Source organism: Phyllobates terribilis, unplaced genomic scaffold (genome assembly GCF_046119375.1).
Source record: "Phyllobates terribilis strain yellow unplaced genomic scaffold, ASM4611937v1 Scaffold_7__3_contigs__length_470593459, whole genome shotgun sequence".
In the NCBI taxonomy this organism is placed as follows: domain Eukaryota; kingdom Metazoa; phylum Chordata; class Amphibia; order Anura; family Dendrobatidae; genus Phyllobates; species Phyllobates terribilis.
Window position 1 is genome coordinate 257793988 of NW_027362767.1, and position 19992 is coordinate 257813979.

At 49.1% G+C, this 19992-nt stretch overlaps 1 protein-coding gene across 5 annotated transcripts in view; it reads left to right on the top strand.

Annotated features, from left to right (window-relative positions):
- LOC141154473 (methyl-CpG-binding domain protein 1-like) overlaps positions 1-19992 on the top strand; it is a 32614-nt gene that overhangs the window by 3488 nt on the left and 9134 nt on the right. The window contains exons 1-13 of one of the 5 annotated variants that reach the window (XM_073640441.1): positions 8952-9069; positions 9152-9276; positions 9639-9750; positions 10980-11122; positions 12775-12860; positions 13266-13297; positions 13389-13532; positions 14241-14375; positions 14531-14584; positions 14674-14808; positions 16723-16767; positions 17038-17199; positions 17737-17838. In XM_073640441.1, the coding sequence (XP_073496542.1) occupies positions 9055-9069; positions 9152-9276; positions 9639-9750; positions 10980-11122; positions 12775-12860; positions 13266-13297; positions 13389-13532; positions 14241-14375; positions 14531-14584; positions 14674-14808; positions 16723-16767; positions 17038-17199; positions 17737-17838 (1290 nt within the window). In that variant the 5' untranslated portion in view covers positions 8952-9054. Of the gene's footprint in view, positions 1-8947; positions 9070-9151; positions 9277-9638; positions 9751-10979; positions 11123-12774; positions 12861-13265; positions 13298-13388; positions 13533-14240; positions 14376-14530; positions 14585-14673; positions 14809-16722; positions 16768-17037; positions 17200-17736; positions 17839-19992 lie in introns of those variants that run through there. The other 4 variants (XM_073640442.1, XM_073640443.1, XM_073640444.1 and 1 more) reach the window with 4 other exon arrangements.

Here is a 19992-nt window from a genome sequence, read left to right on the forward strand (position 1 = left end):
AGGCGCACTCACACTCTGTGCGGGTGATGGATGAGGCGCACTCACACTCTGTGCGGGTGATGGATGAGGCGCGCACACACACTCACACTCTGTGGGGGTGATGGATGAGGCACACACACTCACACTCTGTGGGGGTGATGGATGAGGCGCACACACACTCACACTCTGTGGGGGTGATGGATGAGGCGCACACACACACACTGTGGGGGTGATGGATGAGGCGCACACACACTCACACTCTGTGGGGGTGATGGATGAGGCGCACACACACTCACACTCTGTGGGGGTGATGGATGAGGCGCACACACACTCACACTCTGTGGGGGTGATGGATGAGGCGCACACACTCACACTCTGTGGGGGTGATGGATGAGGCGCACACACACTCACACTCTGTGGGGGTGATGGATGAGGCGCACACACACTCACACTCTGTGGGGGTGATGGATGAGGCGCACACACACTCACACTCTGTGGGGGTGATGGATGAGGCGCACACACACTCACACTCTGTGGGGGTGATGGATGAGGCGCACACACACTCACACTCTGTGGGGGTGATGGATGAGGCGCACACACACTCACACTCTGTGGGGGTGATGGATGAGGCGCACACACACTCACACTCTGTGGGGGTGATGGATGAGGCGCACACACACTCACACTCTGTGGGGGTGATGGATGAGGCGCACACACACTCACACTCTGTGGGGGTGATGGATGAGGCGCACACACACTCACACTCTGTGGGGGTGATGGATGAGGCGCACACACACTCACACTCTGTGGGGGTGATGGATGAGGCGCACACACACTCACACTCTGTGGGGGTGATGGATGAGGCGCACACACACTCACACTCTGTGGGGGTGATGGATGAGGCGCACACACACTCACACTCTGTGGGGGTGATGGATGAGACGCACACACACTCACACTCTGTGGGGGTGATGGATGAGACGCACACACACTCACACTCTGTGGGGGTGATGGATGAGACGCACACACACTCACACTCTGTGGGGGTGATGGATGAGGCGCACACACACTCACACTCTGTGGGGGTGATGGATGAGGCGCACACACACTCACACTCTGTGGGGGTGATGGATGAGGCGCACACACACTCACACTCTGTGGGGGTGATGGATGAGGCGCACACACACTCACACTCTGTGGGGGTGATGGATGAGGCGCACACACACTCACACTCTGTGGGGGTGATGGATGAGGCGCACACACTCTGTGGGGGTGATGGATGAGGCGCACACACTCTGTGGGGGTGATGGATGAGGCACTCACACTCTGTGGGGGTGATGGATGAGGCACTCACACTCTGTGGGGGTGATGGATGAGGCACTCACACTCTGTGGGGGTGATGGATGAGGCGCACACACTCACACTCTGTGGGGGTGATGGATGAGGCGCACTCACACTCACACTCTGGGGGTGATGGATGAGGCGCACACACACTCACACTCTGGGGGTGATGGATGAGGTGCACTCACACTCTGTGGGGGTGATGGATGAGGCGCACACACACTCACACTCTGTGGGGGTGATGGATGAGGCGCACACACACTCTGTGGGGGTGATGGATGAGGCGCACTCACACTCTGTGGGGGTGATGGATGAGGCGCACACACACTCTGTGGTGGTAATGGATGAGGCGCACACACACTCACACACTGGGGGTGATGGATGAGGCACTCACACTCTGTGGGGGTGATGGATGAGGCGCACACACTCACACTGGGGGTGATGGATGAGGCGCACACACACTCACACTGGGGGTGATGGATGAGGCGCACACACACTCACACTCTGTGGGGGTGATGGATGAGGCGCACACACACTCTGTGGGGGTGATGGATGAGCCGCACACACTCACACTGTGGGGGTGATGGATGAGGCGCACACACACTCACACTCTGTGGGGGTGATGGATGAGCCGCACACACTCACACTGTGGGGGTGATGGATGAGGCGCACACACACTCACACTCTGGGGTTGATGGATGAGGCGCACACACACTCAGACTCTGGGGGTGATGGATGAGGCGCACACACACTCACACTCTGGGGGTGATAGATGAGGCACTCACACTGGGGGTGATGGATGAGGCGCACTCACACTGTGGGGGTGATGGATGAGGCGCACACACACTCACACTCTGGGGTTGATGGATGAGGCGCACACACACTCAGACTCTGGGGGTGATGGATGAGGCGCACACACACTCACACTCTGGGGGTGATGGATGAGGCGCGCACACACTCACACTCTGGGGGTGATGGATGAGGCGCACTCACACTCTGGGGGTGATGGATGAGGCGCACTCACACTCTGGGGGTGATGGATGAGGCGCACTCACACTCTGTGGGGGTGATGGATGAGGCGCACACACACTCTGTGGGGGTGATGGATGAGGCGCACACACACTCTGTGGGGGTGATGGATGAGGCGCACACACACTCTGTGGGGGTGATGGATGAGGCGCACACACACTCTGTGGGGGTGATGGATGAGGCGCACACACACTCTGTGGGGGTGATGGATGAGGCGCACTCACACTCTGTGGGGGTGATGGATGAGGCGCACTCACACTCTGTGGGGGTGATGGATGAGGCGCACTCACACTCTGTGGGGGTGATGGATGAGGCGCACTCACACTCTGTGGGGGTGATGGATGAGGCGCACTCACACTCTGTGGGGGTGATGGATGAGGCGCACTCACACTCTGTGGGGGTGATGGATGAGACACGTCCAGGGTGGGGGCTATGGAAGGCCATGACGTATCACAGTCCTCTTTCTCGCAGCCTATGGCATGCGTTCACATACTGCGCTGCTATCTCCACCGCTTGCTCTTCTTCCCCCAGCAGGATATATGTTTTCTCTTCCTCCTTCATGGAGTTGAAATCCGGGCAGAGATCAGAGATTCTCTTGAAGTGAGTGTCCCTCACTGCTGAGTATTTGGTGCAGTGTAGCAGGAAGTGAGTCTCATCCTCCAGGGCTTCCAGGTCACAGTGTGGGCACAGTCTGTCTTCTCTGGGCTTGTAGCTCTGTGTGAGCTGGCCAACCTCAATGGCCAGATTGTGGGCACAGGGTCTATAGCAGCTCAGGATCTGGCTTTTTCTGGGGTCCGGGAGTTTCTCCAGGTATGGAGTCAGTCTGTATTCTCTCTGTAGACTCCGGTACATGGTCAGTTTCTGTGAGGCGATGATATAGTTCCTCCAGTCACTGACAATTCTCTCCTGGCCTTCGTCTACCATCTTCCTGATTCTGGCTTTTGTCAGGCTGCTGTGGTTGTTGTTTCGGTCAGGTTGGGTTTGGTCGAGGTGGGTTTATGTAGCAGGGCTTTATGGTGATGGGAGCTTGGATTATTAATATGTAGGTGAGACTGGAAGGACAGTGCCCTCTTCAGGACTGCTAGGTGCAGTGGGAATCTGCCCAGCTCAGCCCGACATTCACTGTTGGTGGTGCTCCGATGGACCTGGAGAAGGTGCTTACAGAATTCCAGGTGGAATATTTCTGTTGGGCTGGAATCCCACCTTGACCAGTCTGGGTATGTGTGAGAACCCCAGACTTCGCTGCCGTACAGGAGGATTGGGGTGATGATGGCATCGAAGATTTTTAGCTAGACCCTCACTGGCGGCTTCAAATAGTAGAGTTTCCTACGGATGGTATTATAGGTTTTGCAGGCCTTGTCCTTCAGGGTCTCTATGGCGTGTTTGAAGCTCCCTGACCGGTGAATTTCCAGGCCCAGGTAGGTGTTTCTGTGAGAGCGCAGTTGTTTAGCATTAATGAAGGGTGCTGGTCCAATCTTGTCTTTCTCTTCTGGAACACCATGATGTTGGTTTTGTTTGGGTTGATGGGTAATGCCCATGTGGAGCTGAATTTCTCCAAGATTTTCAGGTGGTCTTGGAGACTTTTCTCAGTTTGTGACAGCAGCAGTAGGTCATCTGCATACAGATGAGCGTCATGGAGTGTGAGACCTGGTGCCGCGGAGGATTCCAGGGCAGTGGCAAGCTGATTGATGAAGATGTTGAAAAGCGTTGGACTTAGGCTGCAGCTCCGTGTGACTCCTCGGCTATGCTGGAAATCAGCCATTCTTTTCCCGTTCACCCTCACGCTGCAGCGGTTCTCAGTGTAGGAGCTTTTGATGACATCGTAGGTCTTTCCTCCTATTCCGCTCTCCAGCTGTTTCAGGAACAGACCCGGGTGCCATATTGAGTCAAAGGCCTTTTTAAAGTGTACAAAACAAGCGTATATCTTCCCGTGCTTTGTGTTGTGGACGTGACTCTGAATCAGACTGTGCAGGGTGTAGATGTGGTCGGTGGTGCGGTGGTTTGGCATGAAACCTGCTTGGCTTTTGCTGAGGACGTTGTGTTCGGTGAGGAAATGGAGGATCCTCTTGTTCAGGATACTGTTGAACAGTTTTCCCAGGTTGCTGCTGACACATATTCCTCTGTAGTTGGTAGGGTCATACCTGTCCCCACTCTTGTGGATGGGTGAGATGAGGCCTTGGTTCCAGGTGTGAGGGAAGTAGCCAGCGCTCAGCACGATGTTGAACAGTTTAGCCATTGCAGCCTTTATTTCTGGTGGGCTGTACTTCAGCATTTCTCGTGGGATTCTATCCAGGCCGCTGGCTTTTCTACACCTTATGGAATATGGATGTTGCTTTTTGTGCCCATGTGGTTCCATAGTTCCCAGAAGGAGTTGTCTTGGAGGGCGTCTTGGAGTTGGTTAAGTGTGTGTGTGTATATATATATATATATATATATATATATATATATATATATATATATATATATATATATATATATATATATATATATATATATATATATATATATATATATATATATATATATGACACACACACAGTACATACTAAAAGTTTGGACACACCTTCTCATTTAAAGATTTTTCTGTATTTTCATGACTATGAAAATTGTACATTCACACTGAAGGCATCAAAACTATGAATTAACACATGTGGAATTATATACTTAACAAAAAAGTGTGAAACAACTGAAAATATGTCTTATATTCTAGGTTCTTCAAAGTAGCCACCTTTTGCTTTGATGACTGCTTTGCACACTCTTGGCATTCTCTTGATAAGCTTCAAGAGGTAGTCACCGGAAATGGTCTTCCAACAATCTTGAAGGAGTTCCCAGAGATGCTTAGCACTTGTTGGCCCTTTTGCCTTCACTCTGCGGTCCAGCTCACCCCAAACCATCTCGATTGGGTTCAGGTCTGGTGACTGTGGAGGCCAGGTCATCTGGCGTAGCACCCCATCACTCTCCTTCTTGGTCAGATAGCCCTTACACAGCCTGGAGGTGTGTTTGGGGTCATTGTCCTGTTGAAAAATAAATGACGGTCCAGCTAAAAGCAAACCGGATGGAATAGCATGCCGCTGCAAGATGCTGTGGTAGCCATGCTGGTTCAGTATGCCTTCAATTTTGAATAAATCCCCAACAGTGTCACCAGCAAAGCACCCCCACACCATCACACCTCCTCCTCCATGCTTCACGGTGGGAACCAGGCATGTAGAGTCCATCCGTTCACCTTTTCTGCGTCGCACAAAGACACGGTGGTTGGAACCAAAGATCTCAAATTTGGACTCATCAGACCAAAGCACAGATTTCCACTGGTCTAATGTCTATTCCTTGTGTACTTTAGCCCAAACAAGTCTCTTCTGCTTGTTGCCTGTCCTTAGCAGTGGTTTCCTAGCAGCTATTTTACCATGAAGGCCTGCTGCACAAAGTCTCCTCTTAACAGTTGTTGAAGAGATGTGTCTGCTGCTAGAACTCTGTGTGGCATTGACCTGGTCTCTAATCTGAGCTGCTGTTAACCTGCGATTTCTGAGGCTGGTGACTCGGATAAGCTTATCCTCAGAAGCAGAGGTGACTCTTGGTCTTCCTTTCCTGGGGCGGTCCTCATGTGAGCCAGTTTCTTTGTAGCGCTTGATGGTTTTTGCAACTGCACTTGGGGACACTTTAAAAGTTTTCCCAATTTTTCGCACTGACTGACCTTCATTTCTTAAAGTAATGATGGCCACTCGTTTTTGTTTACTTAGCTGCTTTTTTTTCTTGCCATAATACAAATTCTAACAGTCTATTCAGTAGGACTATCAGTTGTGTATCCACCAGACTTCTGCACAACACAACTGATGGTCCCAACCCCATTTATAAGGCAAGAAATCCCACTTATTAAACCTGACAGGGCACACCTGTGAAGTGAAAACCATTTCCGGTGACTACCTCTTGAAGCTCATCAAGAGAATGCCGAGAGTGTGCAAAGCAGTCATCAAAGCAAAAGGTGGCTACTTTGAAGAACCAAGAATATAAGACATATTTTCAGTTGTTTCACACTTTTTTGTTAAGTATATAATTCCACATGTGTTAATTCATAGTTTTGATGCCTTCAGTGTGAATGTACAATTTTCATAGTCATGAAAATACAGAAAAATCTTTAAATGAGAAGGTGTGTCCAAACTTTTGGTCTGTACTGTAGCTATATATATATATATATATATATATATATTTATTTTACTCACTTATATAGCGCCATTAATTCCACATCACTTTACAGACATTATCATCGCTGTCCCCATTGGGGCTCACAATCTAGATTCCCGATCAGTATGTCTTTGGACTGTGGGAGGAAGCCCACACAAACACTGTATATCCCTCCTCCTATTTATATACTGTTGCCTATCACTGTATTCCCCTCCTCCTGTGCAATAGTACTACTACCACCACCATTACTATTACTACCACTATTACTACTACCACCAATAGTACTACTACTACCACTGCTATTACTACCACCACCATTACTACCACCACCATTACTATTACTACTACCACCACCATTACTATTACTACTACCACCAATTGTACTACTACCATTACTAGTACTACTACCACCACTATTACTACTACCACCACCATTACTATTACTACTACCACCACCATTACCATTACTACTACCACTACCACCACCATTACTACTACCACCACCATTACTACTACCACCACCATTACTATTACTACTACCACCAATAGCACTACTACCACCACCATTACTATTACTACTACCACCAATTGTACTACTACCATTACTATTACTACTACCACCATTAGTACTATTACCATTACTATTACCGCCACCATTACTATTACTACCACCACCATTACTATTACTACTACCACCAATAGTACTACTACCACCAATAGTACTATTACCACCAATAGTACTACTACCACCACCATTACTATTACTACCACTACTATTACTACTACCACCAATAGTACTACTACCACCACCAATAGTACTACTACCACCACCAATAGTACTACTACCACCAATAGTACTACTACCACCAATAGTACTACTACCACCACTATTACTATTACCACCACCATTACCACCACCATTACTATTACTACTACCACCATTAGTACTACTACCACCACTATTACTATTACCACCACCATTACTATTACTACTACCACCACCATTACTATTACTACTTCTGCCACCATTATTTCTACCACTTGCACTACTTCTGCAGAGTGAAGGGTCTTTTTAAAGGGTCTCTCCAGTGTACAAAAAACATCACCGTGCAATCTCAGGAGTTTGCTGGGATTTGTAGTTTCCCACCAGTTTAAAGATCACATGGCATGCTAGGACGGGGCCTGCAAGGACAGGCGGTCAGATTATAGCCCTCCTGTAATTTATCTTTCAGCTGATAAGTGGCACCTTATAGCATCTGTTGTAATAGTACGTAGGCTTTTGGCACTCCACCATGCTTTACACTTCAGCTTTGCTTGTTGTTGCTTAGTCTAGGCCCAAAATGTCATCTACAGACAGAAAGGGAAAAACCCTTAAAGCTGATAGTAAGATTCCCTGTAGGGTGCTGGCGGCCATGTTGGATATCTGGATGAGCCGATGTCCGCGGCTGCAGTACAGAGCAGATGTCGGGACGTGATCTGATTTACTGCATTATTTTGCAACCGTCTTTCAGCAGGGAATCTATAACTCCCAGTATCACAGGAATGAGCTGGTAGAGGCCAGTACTGGCTTACAGGGCATGCTGGGAATTGCAGTTCTCTGCCTTGCATGTGGTGATGATCTGCTAGAGGCCAGTGCTGACTGGCGGGGCATGCTTGGAGTTGTAGTTCCCATCAGGCTCTTCCCTTGTATGCAGAGATGAATTGCAAGAGGCCAGTGCTGAGCATGCTGGGAGTTGTAGTTCCCAGCAGGCCGTTGCCTTGCGTGCAGGGATGATCTGCTAGAGGCCAGTGCTGGGCATGCTGAGGGTTGTAGTTCCGTCAGGCCGTTGTCTTGCGTGCAGGGATGAGTTGCTAGAGGCCGGTGCTGGGCATGCTGGGGGTTGTAGTTCCCAGCAGGCGCTTGTCTTGTGAGCGGGGATGAGTTGCTAGATGCCAGGGCTGGGCATGCTGGGGGTTGTAGTTCCCGTCAGGCCATTGCCTTGCGTGCAGGTATGAGTTGCTAGTGGCCAGTGCTGGGCATGCTGGGGGTTGTAGTTCCCATCAGGACGTTGCCTTGCGTGCAGGTATGAGTTGCTAGTGGCCAGTGCTGGGCATGCTGGGGGTTGTAGTTCCCATCAGGACGTTGCCTTGCGTGCAGGGATGAGTTGCTAGTGGCCAGTGCTGGGCATACTGGGGGTTGTAGTTGCCTTGCGTGCAGGGATAAGTTGCTAGAGGCCAGTGCTGGGCATGCTGGGAGTTGTAGTTCCCAGCAGGCACTTGCCTTGCGTGCAGGGATGAGTTGCTAGTGGCCAGTGCTGGGCATGCTGGGGGTTGTAGTTGCCTTGTGTACAGGGATAAGTTGCTATAGGCCAGGGCTGGGCATGCTGGGGGTTGGAGTTGCCTTGCGTGCAGGGATAAGTTGCTAGAGGCCGGGGCTGGCTCCCAGCATTGCAGGGTGTTCCTGTCTGCTCCACTTCCTCCGCAGCTCGGTGTTGTGGGCTGGAGCAGCAGGAATGTAGTGAGTCAGAGGCTCCGGAGAGCGGAGCATCCATGTGTGTCTCCAGCGTGAGTCCCCCTCCTCCATGGCGTATTACTGCAGCTGCTCCACACTTCCAGCGTCATTGATCATCTCCTCTTATTGTCTCAGGCGTCGCCCTGCACCATGTCCGAGGGCTGGGTGGATTGGCCCATTCTGGGGCCCGGCTGGAAGAGACGGACCGTCGTCCGCAAATCCGGAGCATCTTCGGGGCAGTCGGACACCTACTATCAGAGGTATGATGGATTCGGGGACTGGGGCTAAACATGCCGCCATTCATAGTCATACCTGACCCAGGGAGAGCGGGCAGCTGCCATTATTGGTGCCGTCACCCAGCCTTCTTGGCTTTTGAATGGCACAGTATGGAAATAGGCAGATCAGGACGCCGGGAATATTGGGTGACACAAGCACGTTTGTGGCTACATTGGTTATCATGTTAATGCAGCTTTCCTATCCTTGGAAGTGAGTGGCCACCAAATGAACGTTCACCCAGCTTTCCCAGGTTTGGATTCTCCAGTGATGCCCAGACCTTGTTTACTGCAGAAGCTGAGTGATGGCGGATGGTGAGGATCCTCCTCTCTTATTCCTTCTCTTTTAGCCCCGTAGGACAACGCTTCCGGAGCAGGAATGAGCTGGCCAAATACCTTGGGGACGCCGTGGACCTGTCACGTTTTGATTTCAAGAGCGGGGCGTTATTACCAGCGGATCAGGTAAAAAAAGCAAAATCATCGGAGGCTACATCTGTCCGTCATGATGGTGGGGGTCTCCGCTCCAGGACCCTTAGTGCTACTCTTATCTGAGTTTTGTGTGTTGGGCTCTCTGTTAAATATGGAGACTTTTGCCTATACCAGGAATAAAGGGGATATCTGCGACTTAAAAAAAAAAAAAAAGTGCTTAAAGGGGTTTTTCCATAAACAAAAGTTCATATTAATGAATAGATCTTGGAACAATAATAACTTCCATAATTGGATGTGGTTAAATAAAATGTTCCTGTGCTGAGATAATCTTATAAATGTGCCCCTGCTGTGTACTGTGTAATGGCTGTGTCTGACCATACAGGAACATGGTCTGATCATACCACAGCTCCTGGGCAGGGAGGAAACAAAAGAGTATACAGACATTACAGCAGGGGATCACAGAGGATTCTTATTGTGAGATAAAACATTTCCCTGCCTGTTTTTAAACAATGTTTTATTTCAAAGAATCCTCTGTGGTATGATCAGACCATGCTCCTGTACAGTCAGATACAGCCATTACACAGTACACAGCAGGGGCACATTTATAGGATTATCTCAGCACAGGAACATTTTATTTAATCACATCCAATTGTGGAAGTTATTATCATTCCAAGATCTATTGATTAAAATAAACTTTTGTTCATGTGACAACCCCTTTAAGTAATAACTGGCATGTAGTAGTTAATCAAGCAACTACCTGCCTGATGTAGCCGGCATCGGTCCTTGACCGCTCCTGCTGGAGATTCAGCTGCTCCGCCGACAGAGCAGCAATTTCACTTCCTATTGAGAGGGCGGGACTACTGGCGTCATGCTGATTGACAGCCGGCTCCCCCCAATTAGGCAGCGGAGTGCCGGCTGTCTTTCAGCATCAAGCCAGAAGTTCCACTGACGTGACGTCAGCGGAGGTCCGTGATTGATCTGTGCCGGCAGAGATCGTCGCCGGACACAACAGAGTTTGACAATGAAGCAAGGGCAAGCAATAGTAGGAATAGTAGCTGAGCTGGTACAACAGCGCCACACCTATGGTCCGGTTGTAAGTGGTACTGCATCTCAGTCTTATTCACTTCAATGGAACTAAAGCTGCAGTACCAGATCCGACCTGTGGACAGGTATGGCGTTTTATTAGAAAGATTTGATTTACTGTGGTCAGCGATCTCTTACATCCCCTTGTGTCAATCACTATTCTCCTTTTTCCCCCATAGAGGAAACCTCTTAGGAAGTACAGCCGAAAACACCCAAAGTGCACGGCCAACTCTCAGGCTAAAAAGAAGCAGGAGTTGCCCCCTCCTGTGGAGCCCGACCAAGACCTGCAGAATGGGAAGGATGAGGAGCCGTCTCACATTGCGTAAGTCACAGCAGCGACTTGCTTGGAGATAGATGGCGGCATATGGGCATCTGTCAATTTTCCTGCCATCATCTCCTTTCACGCATAAATTCCAGGGGGTAAGTGCAGGATGCCGTAGTGGATGCCATCTGCTGTGTGCACATATACAATCTGACTTCCGACCGCATCACTCCACTGAAACTACCCTGACACCAGCGACCTATTAACCGCCAAATCCAAGCGACACTACTCTGTCCTCCTCCTCCTGGACCTGTCATCTGCTTTCAACACAGTGGACCATTCCCTCTTACTACAGACTCTCTCATCATCACAGACCTGGCCCTATCTTGGATCTCTTCATATCTAACAGATAGGACATTCAGTGTCTCCCACTCACACTCCACCTCCTCATCTCGCCCCCCATCTGTCGGTGTCCCCCAACGTTCAGACCCCTGCTCTTCTCCATCTACACCTTCGGCCTAGTACAGCTGATAGAGTCTCACGGCTTCAGTATCACCTCTATGCTGATGACACACAGATCTACCTCTCTGGACCCGATATCTCCTCCCTACTAACAAGAATACCACAATGTCCGTCGCCTATTTCATCATTCTTCTCTGCTAGATTTCTAAAACTTAACATGGATAAAACTGAATTCAACATCTTTCCTCCATCTCACTCAACCCCCCCATCTGACCTATCCATCAAAGTCAATGGCTGTCCACTCTCCCCAGTCCCACAAGCTCGCTGCCTTGGGGTAACCCTGGACTCTGATCTCTCCTTCAAACCACATATCCAAGCCCTTTCCACTTCCTGCCGACTCCAACTCAAAAATATCTCCCGGATCCGCACATTCCTCAACCATGAATCTGCAAAAACACTAGTGCACGCCCTCATCATCTCCCGCCTCGACTACTGCAACCTCCTGCTCTGTGGTCTCCCTTCTAACACTCTCGCACCCCTCCAATCTATCCTAAACTCTGCTGCCCGACTAATCCACCTGTCCCCCCTCTATTTCCCAGCCTCTCCCCTCTGTCAATCCCTTCACTGGCTCCCCATTACCCAGGGATTCCAGTTCAAAACCCTAACCATGGCATACAAAGCCATCCACAACCTGTCTCCTCCGCATATCTGTGACCTAGTCTCCCGTTACATACCTGCACGCAACCTCCGATCCTCACAAGATCTCCTGCTCTACTCTCCTCTTATCTCCTCTTCCCACAATCGCATACAAGATTTCTCTCGTGCATCCCCCCCTACTCTGGAATTCTCTACCCCAACATATCAGACTCTCGCTTACCGTGGAAACCTTCAAAAGGAACCTGAAGACCCACCTCTTCCGACAAGCCTACAACCTGCAGTAACCACCGCTCCACCATCCCGCTGCACGACCAGCTCTACCCTCACCTACTGTATCCTCACCCATCCCTCGTAGATGGTGTGCCCTCGCGGGCAGGGTCCTCGCTCCTCCTGTACCAGTCGCTGTCACATTGTGTTCAAGATTAGTGTAATTGTTCTTGTATGTATACCCCTTTTTCACATATAAAGCGCCATGGAATTAATGTCGCTATAATAATAATAAATAATAATAATAATATAGGGCAGGAGGAATCCTGAGCCGGTCACCCACCCTGCCATATCCTACCTGCTGACTGTATCCGCTTGTTTTTCAGGTGTTGTTCCGGCTGTCATGAATGGTTTACAGGAGTTGAGTTCGGCAAATCAAAGCAAACGGGGTGGTACTGTGGGGACTGCAGAGGTGAGGCAATGGTGGGGGGTCATAAGCTAAGACCCCTCCCCACCCAAATATTGGAGACCCTGCTTTGTTGTGACCCCTTAGATCTCATTTTCTTGAGTTGGGTTGATGGAGTGGGAAACTTTGCAAAAAAAAAAAATCTTATGTGCTGTATGCAGGCCCTGCACAGTCTTATGCATCGCCATGGTAACAGACTACAAACTACACTATGTAGTCGAGGCCTCCAGTGAGCTTGGAAGTTAGAAATGACTGTCTGGTTGGTTTCTTGTCGGCTTCCTTGGGGTTTCCTTACTGTTGGGTGTAAGATCTCTGTATGTAGACCCTCGTCCTAGTGCTGTAGAGTATTTGGTGGGGCTGCTGTGGTTTCTGCATGGTCCTGACACAATGTGACACTTCTGTTCTGTGCAGCCTCCCGTCGGGCGTACAACAAGCAGCTGAAGGTGAGTCTGTTTGTGTCAGCCCAGGGGCTCCGTTGGTGTGATGGACCCTGCGGGGGCTGCCCTCTCTGATCCGTCCCCCTCTGACTTGCAGACCAGCGGCTGCGGATCGTGCACCGCCTGCCGGCTGACGGAGAACTGCGGGCATTGCTCTGTGTGCCTCCTACGCTCTCAGAACCCCGAATTTGGAAGCTCCTGGAAGTGTGTGAGACGACGCTGCCTGCAGGTCATCAGGAAGGTCTGACAAATCAATCCTGTAGATGAATGATGGTGGTGGTAGTCAGGCAGGTTTAGTCAGTGGGGGCTTCAGTCAAAATAGAAGTATGGTGGGTGGGGGGCTGCACCTTGCTAATATACTCGCTGTTCCAATTCATTACTGTATCCAACACATCTGCTTGCTTTAATGAATGAAAATAATCACCAGAAATAGTCACACAGCTGAGCGAGTCGTTACAATGTATCAGTAGACAATCCTATCCTCCTGGACTACAGACTAATAGCACTCACCTGCTCTGATACACTGTAACGGGTGTCTCAGCTGTGTTGTGAGCTGGATGTCAATTCTCTGTTTCCAACATCTCAGGGATTTAAAGCGATCAGAAATCTTGGAAAGGGTGACGAGACTTGGCGCTGAAAAGCTTTAAGACCTGTTCCTGCTCACACAGCTGAGCCTGTCGTTGCAGTGTATCAGTGTAGACAATCCCCTCTCCCTTCGCCTGGATTTCAGGCGAATAACTATTGCCTACACTGATACATTGCAACAAAAACTCAGGACTAGTCCAGGATGGGTTTGCATTCCATGGCAGCAAGCAGAGTTATTGGAAATAGTATAAAATAGATTAAAGTTTATAGTAGGATGATGGCAGAATCTCCTGACCTCCTGTAATAATGAAGGGGTGTAGATGGCCGCGGCCCCCCTATAATGTGTGTCCTGTTGTGCCCCCAGGGAGGGGTGTGTGGCCGCTGCCCGGGCTGCTGCATGAAGGAAGACTGTGGTACCTGTGCCGTGTGTGTCAGTAAGGAGCAAAACCTGAAGGAGGCAAGCGACAAGAAGTGTCTGCGGCGCTGGTGCCACAATAAGGTGAGGAGCTGGCGGTGTCTGCTCCTGGAAAAGCTGGGTGACCACAAGCCATTATCACCTCCCTGTAATACCCAGACACAGCCAGCGAGTGAGGGTGGCGCTGTGTCTGCGCCCTCCATCATTGCATTGAATTTCCTGTTTTCGTCTTTGCATAGAAACAAAAGATCAAACCTCCCATGTTCAAAAAGTTGACGAAGAAGTTGAACCTGGTATGTATCTTCTGACCTGCACAACGTGATGATGCAGCTGTTCACCCACAGAGGGCGCTAACGGCTGCTTTTATCATCTGGCTCAACAGAGAGGAAACTGCGGCCACTGTCCGGGCTGCTGCACGGCAGAAAACTGCGGCGTCTGCTCGCTGTGCATCAGAAGAATGCAGAACCCGGGTCGCAAGATTAAAGGGAAGTGTGTAAGGCGACGGTGTCACAATAAGGTGAGGGCTATTCTCTAGTGCCGTGGTGGACTACAGCTCCCAGCAGGATATTAGTACATACATGGTACAGGAGGAAAGAGCGAACGGCAGACTCGGCCCTGTGTATAGCCGGAGTGTAATACCTCATTTCTCCTGTAGTGGCCTCTGTTGGGCTGAAAGGTTTTTGCATTTGGCTATGTGCCCACTATGCGTTTTTCAAGAGTTTTTTCTGCGAAATTTCCGCAGCAAAAATGCTTAAAAAACGCTTGGTAATATGTGCCCCATGGTCCCCAATGATAATACGCATGTGCTGTACACATGCTGCGGAAATTTCCGCTGCGGATTATCATTGCGGAAAAATACGCAGCATGTCCATTAATTTTGCGGACGCGCAGTGTAATTGCCGCCATTGACTTGCATTGGACCGCGTGAGATCTGCATCTGCACATGTGGATATTACACGGTTCAATGTGCAGATGGTACCAGGGTTTGGAGAAGAGGAGACTCTCCTCCAGACTCGGGTACGATAGAACCTGTAAAAAAAAGAATTGAAAATAATAAATAAAGATTATACTTACCTTCCAATGTCCCCCGGTCTCCTTAGTGATGCGTCCGTTCTCTTGTACGGCTCGCGGTGGTGTGAAGGACCTGCCATGACGTCATTTAGTCATGTGACAGGTCACGCGACCGCTGATGTCGGCGGTCGCATGACCTGTCACATGACTCAATGACGTCACCGCAGGTCCTTAAACACCACCGCGACCCATACCAGAGACCGGATGGAGCGGAGATAATACCGGGGGCCATCGGAAGGTAAGTATAATATAATAGTATATAATAGTATTTTTTTAACTATTTCTTGGTCACACTATATAAATCCATGCCTGTTGCGTGGATTTATATAGTGTGACCAAGTTGTCAAGCACTTTCCAAGTGATGCTAAAATCGCCTGGAAAGCGCTTGATAACCCGCATGCAGAAATGCATGTGAAGAACGCTTCACAAACGCTTCTACATGGCAGGAAAACGCATGTACAATCCACATGTACAATCCACATGTACAATCCGCATGTACAATCCACATGTACAATCCGCATGTACAATCCACATGTGTTTTTCCTGCCAGGGAGAAGCGGAAAAAATCTGCAGCATTTCTGCATCGTGGGCACATAGCCTTAGTGTTTTTTCCTCCCCTTCTTCCATAACTTTTTCTTTCCTGTGCAGATAGCTGTGTGAGGGCTTGTTTTTTTTCAGGATGATTTGTAATTTTGAGTGACATTCATTTTTCCATATAAAATATAGAAAAATCAGGAAAAGAAATCCCAAGTGCAGTGAAAAAAAACTGCATTTCCGCCATTGTTTTTGGGCTTTGTTTTTACTGCGTCTAATATGCAGAATAAAACTACTTGGAAACTGGATTTTCTTGGTCAGTACGAGTACAGTGATACCAAATGTGGTATCCTATTGGACTATGGAGTTCTGCCTTTGTCATTTTTGGATATATATATATATATATATGTGTCTTTTAAAAACATTACTTTCCCTTTTTTACACCGGCTCGTCCTGACTTTCACAGGAATAACGGAATAACAACATGGGGGGAGGCCTATAGGTCCAATACATCCATAGCATCCAAGTAAGACCCCATGATTGCATCGTGGGGTGGCCTCTAAGTTCACAGGAACAAGCGCTCCTTAATTGCCACTGTCGGCGATTGACAGCGGCATTTAAGAGGTTAATGGCAGGAATCGGAGCCTAGCCCAGCTTTGATCGCTGCAGTAGCAGGCTCCATACATACCAGCACATCCTATGTGGAGAAGGGGTTAAAAAGCCTGATCTGCATTGTTCGGCCAATCAGATAACTGGGCTTTGACAATAGACGCAGAGATCTGATTGATTGCAGTTGACAAATATTTTTCTTTTCTTTTTTTTCCAGAAAAAGAAAATAAAAGTGAAGCCGAGACTTGGGATGAAAGGACAGGTGTGTGACGAGGGGGCCGAGCTGGTGTGAATGCCCCCGAGCCCTTTTTCCTGCTGCTTCCATGCTGCATTGGTTGCTGCTTGCAGAAGCTCCATCTCTAATCACCTGCATGCCCCCCCGCAGATCTTGCAGCCCTTCCCCCTGTCCTCGTAGGACCCTTCCATCCTCCACATACTCCTCTCCTGCTCCAGCCTTTCATCACTGTGCCCCCTCTTTTCTGCCGAGCACCTGATCTTTTCTTCCTCTTCACCCCTCCTCCTATGTTCGCAGCTGGCAGGCCGCCGCAAGAACCGGAAATGTGGGGAGTGCGAGGCCTGCCTTAAGAACTTGGACTGTGGCGTATGTGACTTCTGCCAAGACAAGCCCAAATTCGGTGGCCGCAATCTCAAGCGGCAGAAGTGTCGCTGGCGGCAGTGCCTGCGTTTCGCAGTGGTGGGTTCACGTCCTGTCTCCTCAGCTTAAACCCTTATATTGGAAATTCTTTCTAAATTTCTAACTTTCTGGACTTTTACCTATTGTAATAATCTTTCCCCGTAAGCTTCCATGATCAGAGGGGACACTTGGGGCAGTCTGTACCGGCGTGCGCCTCCTCTACAACGGCACCGATCCCAAAGATTTATGATGCGGAGCAGCTGTGGATTTCTAATCATAGCTAAGCAATTGCTTAAATAGCCATTCCTCAGGACGGATCTATAAAATACGACTTTAGGTTCAATAGGTGTGCTGACTAGAGGCCACCATAAAACAGCCTGAGCCCTGCAGTACTTTGGGATCTCGCTACCAGTTCTCTAGCACAGCAAGGAGTTGCCATTTTAGAAAGTTCATGATTTGAGTTGTCTGTGTGACCCATGGCCGACCATCCCATGCTATTTTTGCCCGCTGTGGTTTGTGTGGATAGGGTGGGTGATACTTGCAGTAAATGCACTGTGCCCCCTTTCTTTACGGAGCTTGTGCCGCTTTGTATCTTAGGAGAAGAACATACCGCTATACCTGAAATCGTCCAATCACCCAATACTGCTGGAGCGGATACAGAAAGAGGCGGCCGAGGCTGTCGAGAACACCGAAGCCGTGGTAAGTATGGCAGCCCAGTCAGTATGATACTTCTGCAACTGATGCATCGCTCCACTGTGTCTAAAAGACAAAGTATTGCAGGATTGTGAACAGTCTCGATATAGAAATCGCTTACCGTTTTCTGTATGCAGCTTCCTGTGCAGAGCTATGTGTCTCCATGGTTACAAACTGCAAGCAAATCTTCCACATCCCCGTTGTAGTCATGTGTTACTCCACATCATCTGTTCTCTGCCCGATTATCAGAAGCAGCAGAGTAACACGTGACGGCAGCTGGTAATTATTAACCCCTTCCCTTATGTCACAGTTGGGGTGCGCATGTATGGCGCGGGCTCAGGCGCTGCGCACATAGTGGCTCTGTTCTGTAACTACAACTGGAGACAGCTCAGATCGCTGCTACTCTGACAGCAGCATTTAAATGACCTTGGCTTCACCCCCCCTCCATGCCTCCAACCACCACATTTTTTTGTGATGCGATTGTAAGGTCCCAACGGGTCATCAAGGCAAAAGGGGGCTACAGAGGGGTCCCCATTCGCTGCTATGTTGGTCCCTTTGGTCCTAAAGTGAGAACGTCACTTTAACCATACACTGCAATACTGTGGTGTACTGTGTGTAGTGTATGCAACCAAACCAGTCTTCCTAATAGTTTAAAGTAAAAGAAAGGTTGTTTTTTTTTTTTTGTTCTTTTTTTTAAAAAAAGAAAATTAAAATTTCCACTCCCCCTTTCACTAGTTTAAAAGAAAAAAAAAAAAAGTTTGAACTTTTATATCCATATACATGCATGCTACTTACTTGAGTGTGGGATGAGGTATCACATGAACCGTTTCTATTTAAAAGTTTGGCTGGTTTATTTCACTCCACATGAACCGCATCACAGGAAAACTTAAATGCAGCCCTTGTCCGGCACAAAGTGAAACATAAAGTAGTCCATATAGTAGTGCGGGTTTGGCCGCTTGGGCTAGAGTCCAGCTGTTTAGTCTTTTAGCAAAGGTTCACAATCCTGGAGGTCTGCGCACCTCTGGACACAGACCATGTGTGAAACAAGCAGGTCCCATTTTACAATGTGAACCACACCCAGGGATGGAGATATGGTGAACAGCCATCCCGCCCAACTCTTCAGCTGCTCACGATAAACCTGGCCCTGTCATGGCCAATTAACCCCTCTTAGTACTATGTGTACTAGAGCATTACTCCAGGTGTACATCACAGATGACATCCACCTCTGTGATACATATCTCCCATCCACTATGTCTCCGACAGCCACCTTCCATACCTCTGCATTAAGCCTTGGGGCTTGGCACCTTCTACCACTAGACACTGGATTCTTGAGAGGGATTCTGACATGCGAACAGTTTCCTACACTGGTAGAGAACAAGGTGCTCCTCTCCATGTATATCCTGAGAAAGGACCGCTCCTAATCAGACTTCTGAGGCGTCCATCTGGAGTACAAATATTTTCTTAAAGTTGGGGGCTGCCAGGATCGGCTGTTTACACAGAGCCACTTTCAGTTCTTGAAAGGCTGTCTCCACCTCCGAAGTTCATTTGGCCATAACTGATTTTGTCCCTTTAAGGAGGTTGGTCAGGGGTGCTGCCATCATGGCAAAGTTTGGAAGGAACTTCCTGTAGTACTCTATGATTCCCAGAAAGGCCATAACTTGCTTCTTTGAGAGTAGATTCAGCCATCTCTAGATTGTGTCCATTTTACTGATCTGGTATTTGTTTTTGCCTCTACCTACTACATATCCAAGGTATTTGGCCTCTTCTTTCCCCATGGCACATTTTTTTGATGTATGGAAAACCCTGCCTTCCTGACAGCATAAAACACCTCCTGGACATTTCCCAGATGACTTCCCCAATATGGGCTGAAGATTACAATATTGTCCAGATATGCTGCAGCGTAATTCTTATGGGGTGCGAGGATCCGGTCCATGGCCCCCTGGAAGGTGTCCGGAGCTCCCTGCAGTTCGAACGGCATCCGGACATATTGGAAGCAACCGTCAGGCGTAGAGAAATCCGTCTTTTCCTTGGCTTCTTGTGACTTGGGGATTTGCCAATATCCCTTTGTTAGATCCAAGGTGGTTATATACCTTGCTGGCCCAAGTCTCTCGATCGACTCTTGGACACGCGACATCGGATAAACGCCGAATTTGGAAACTT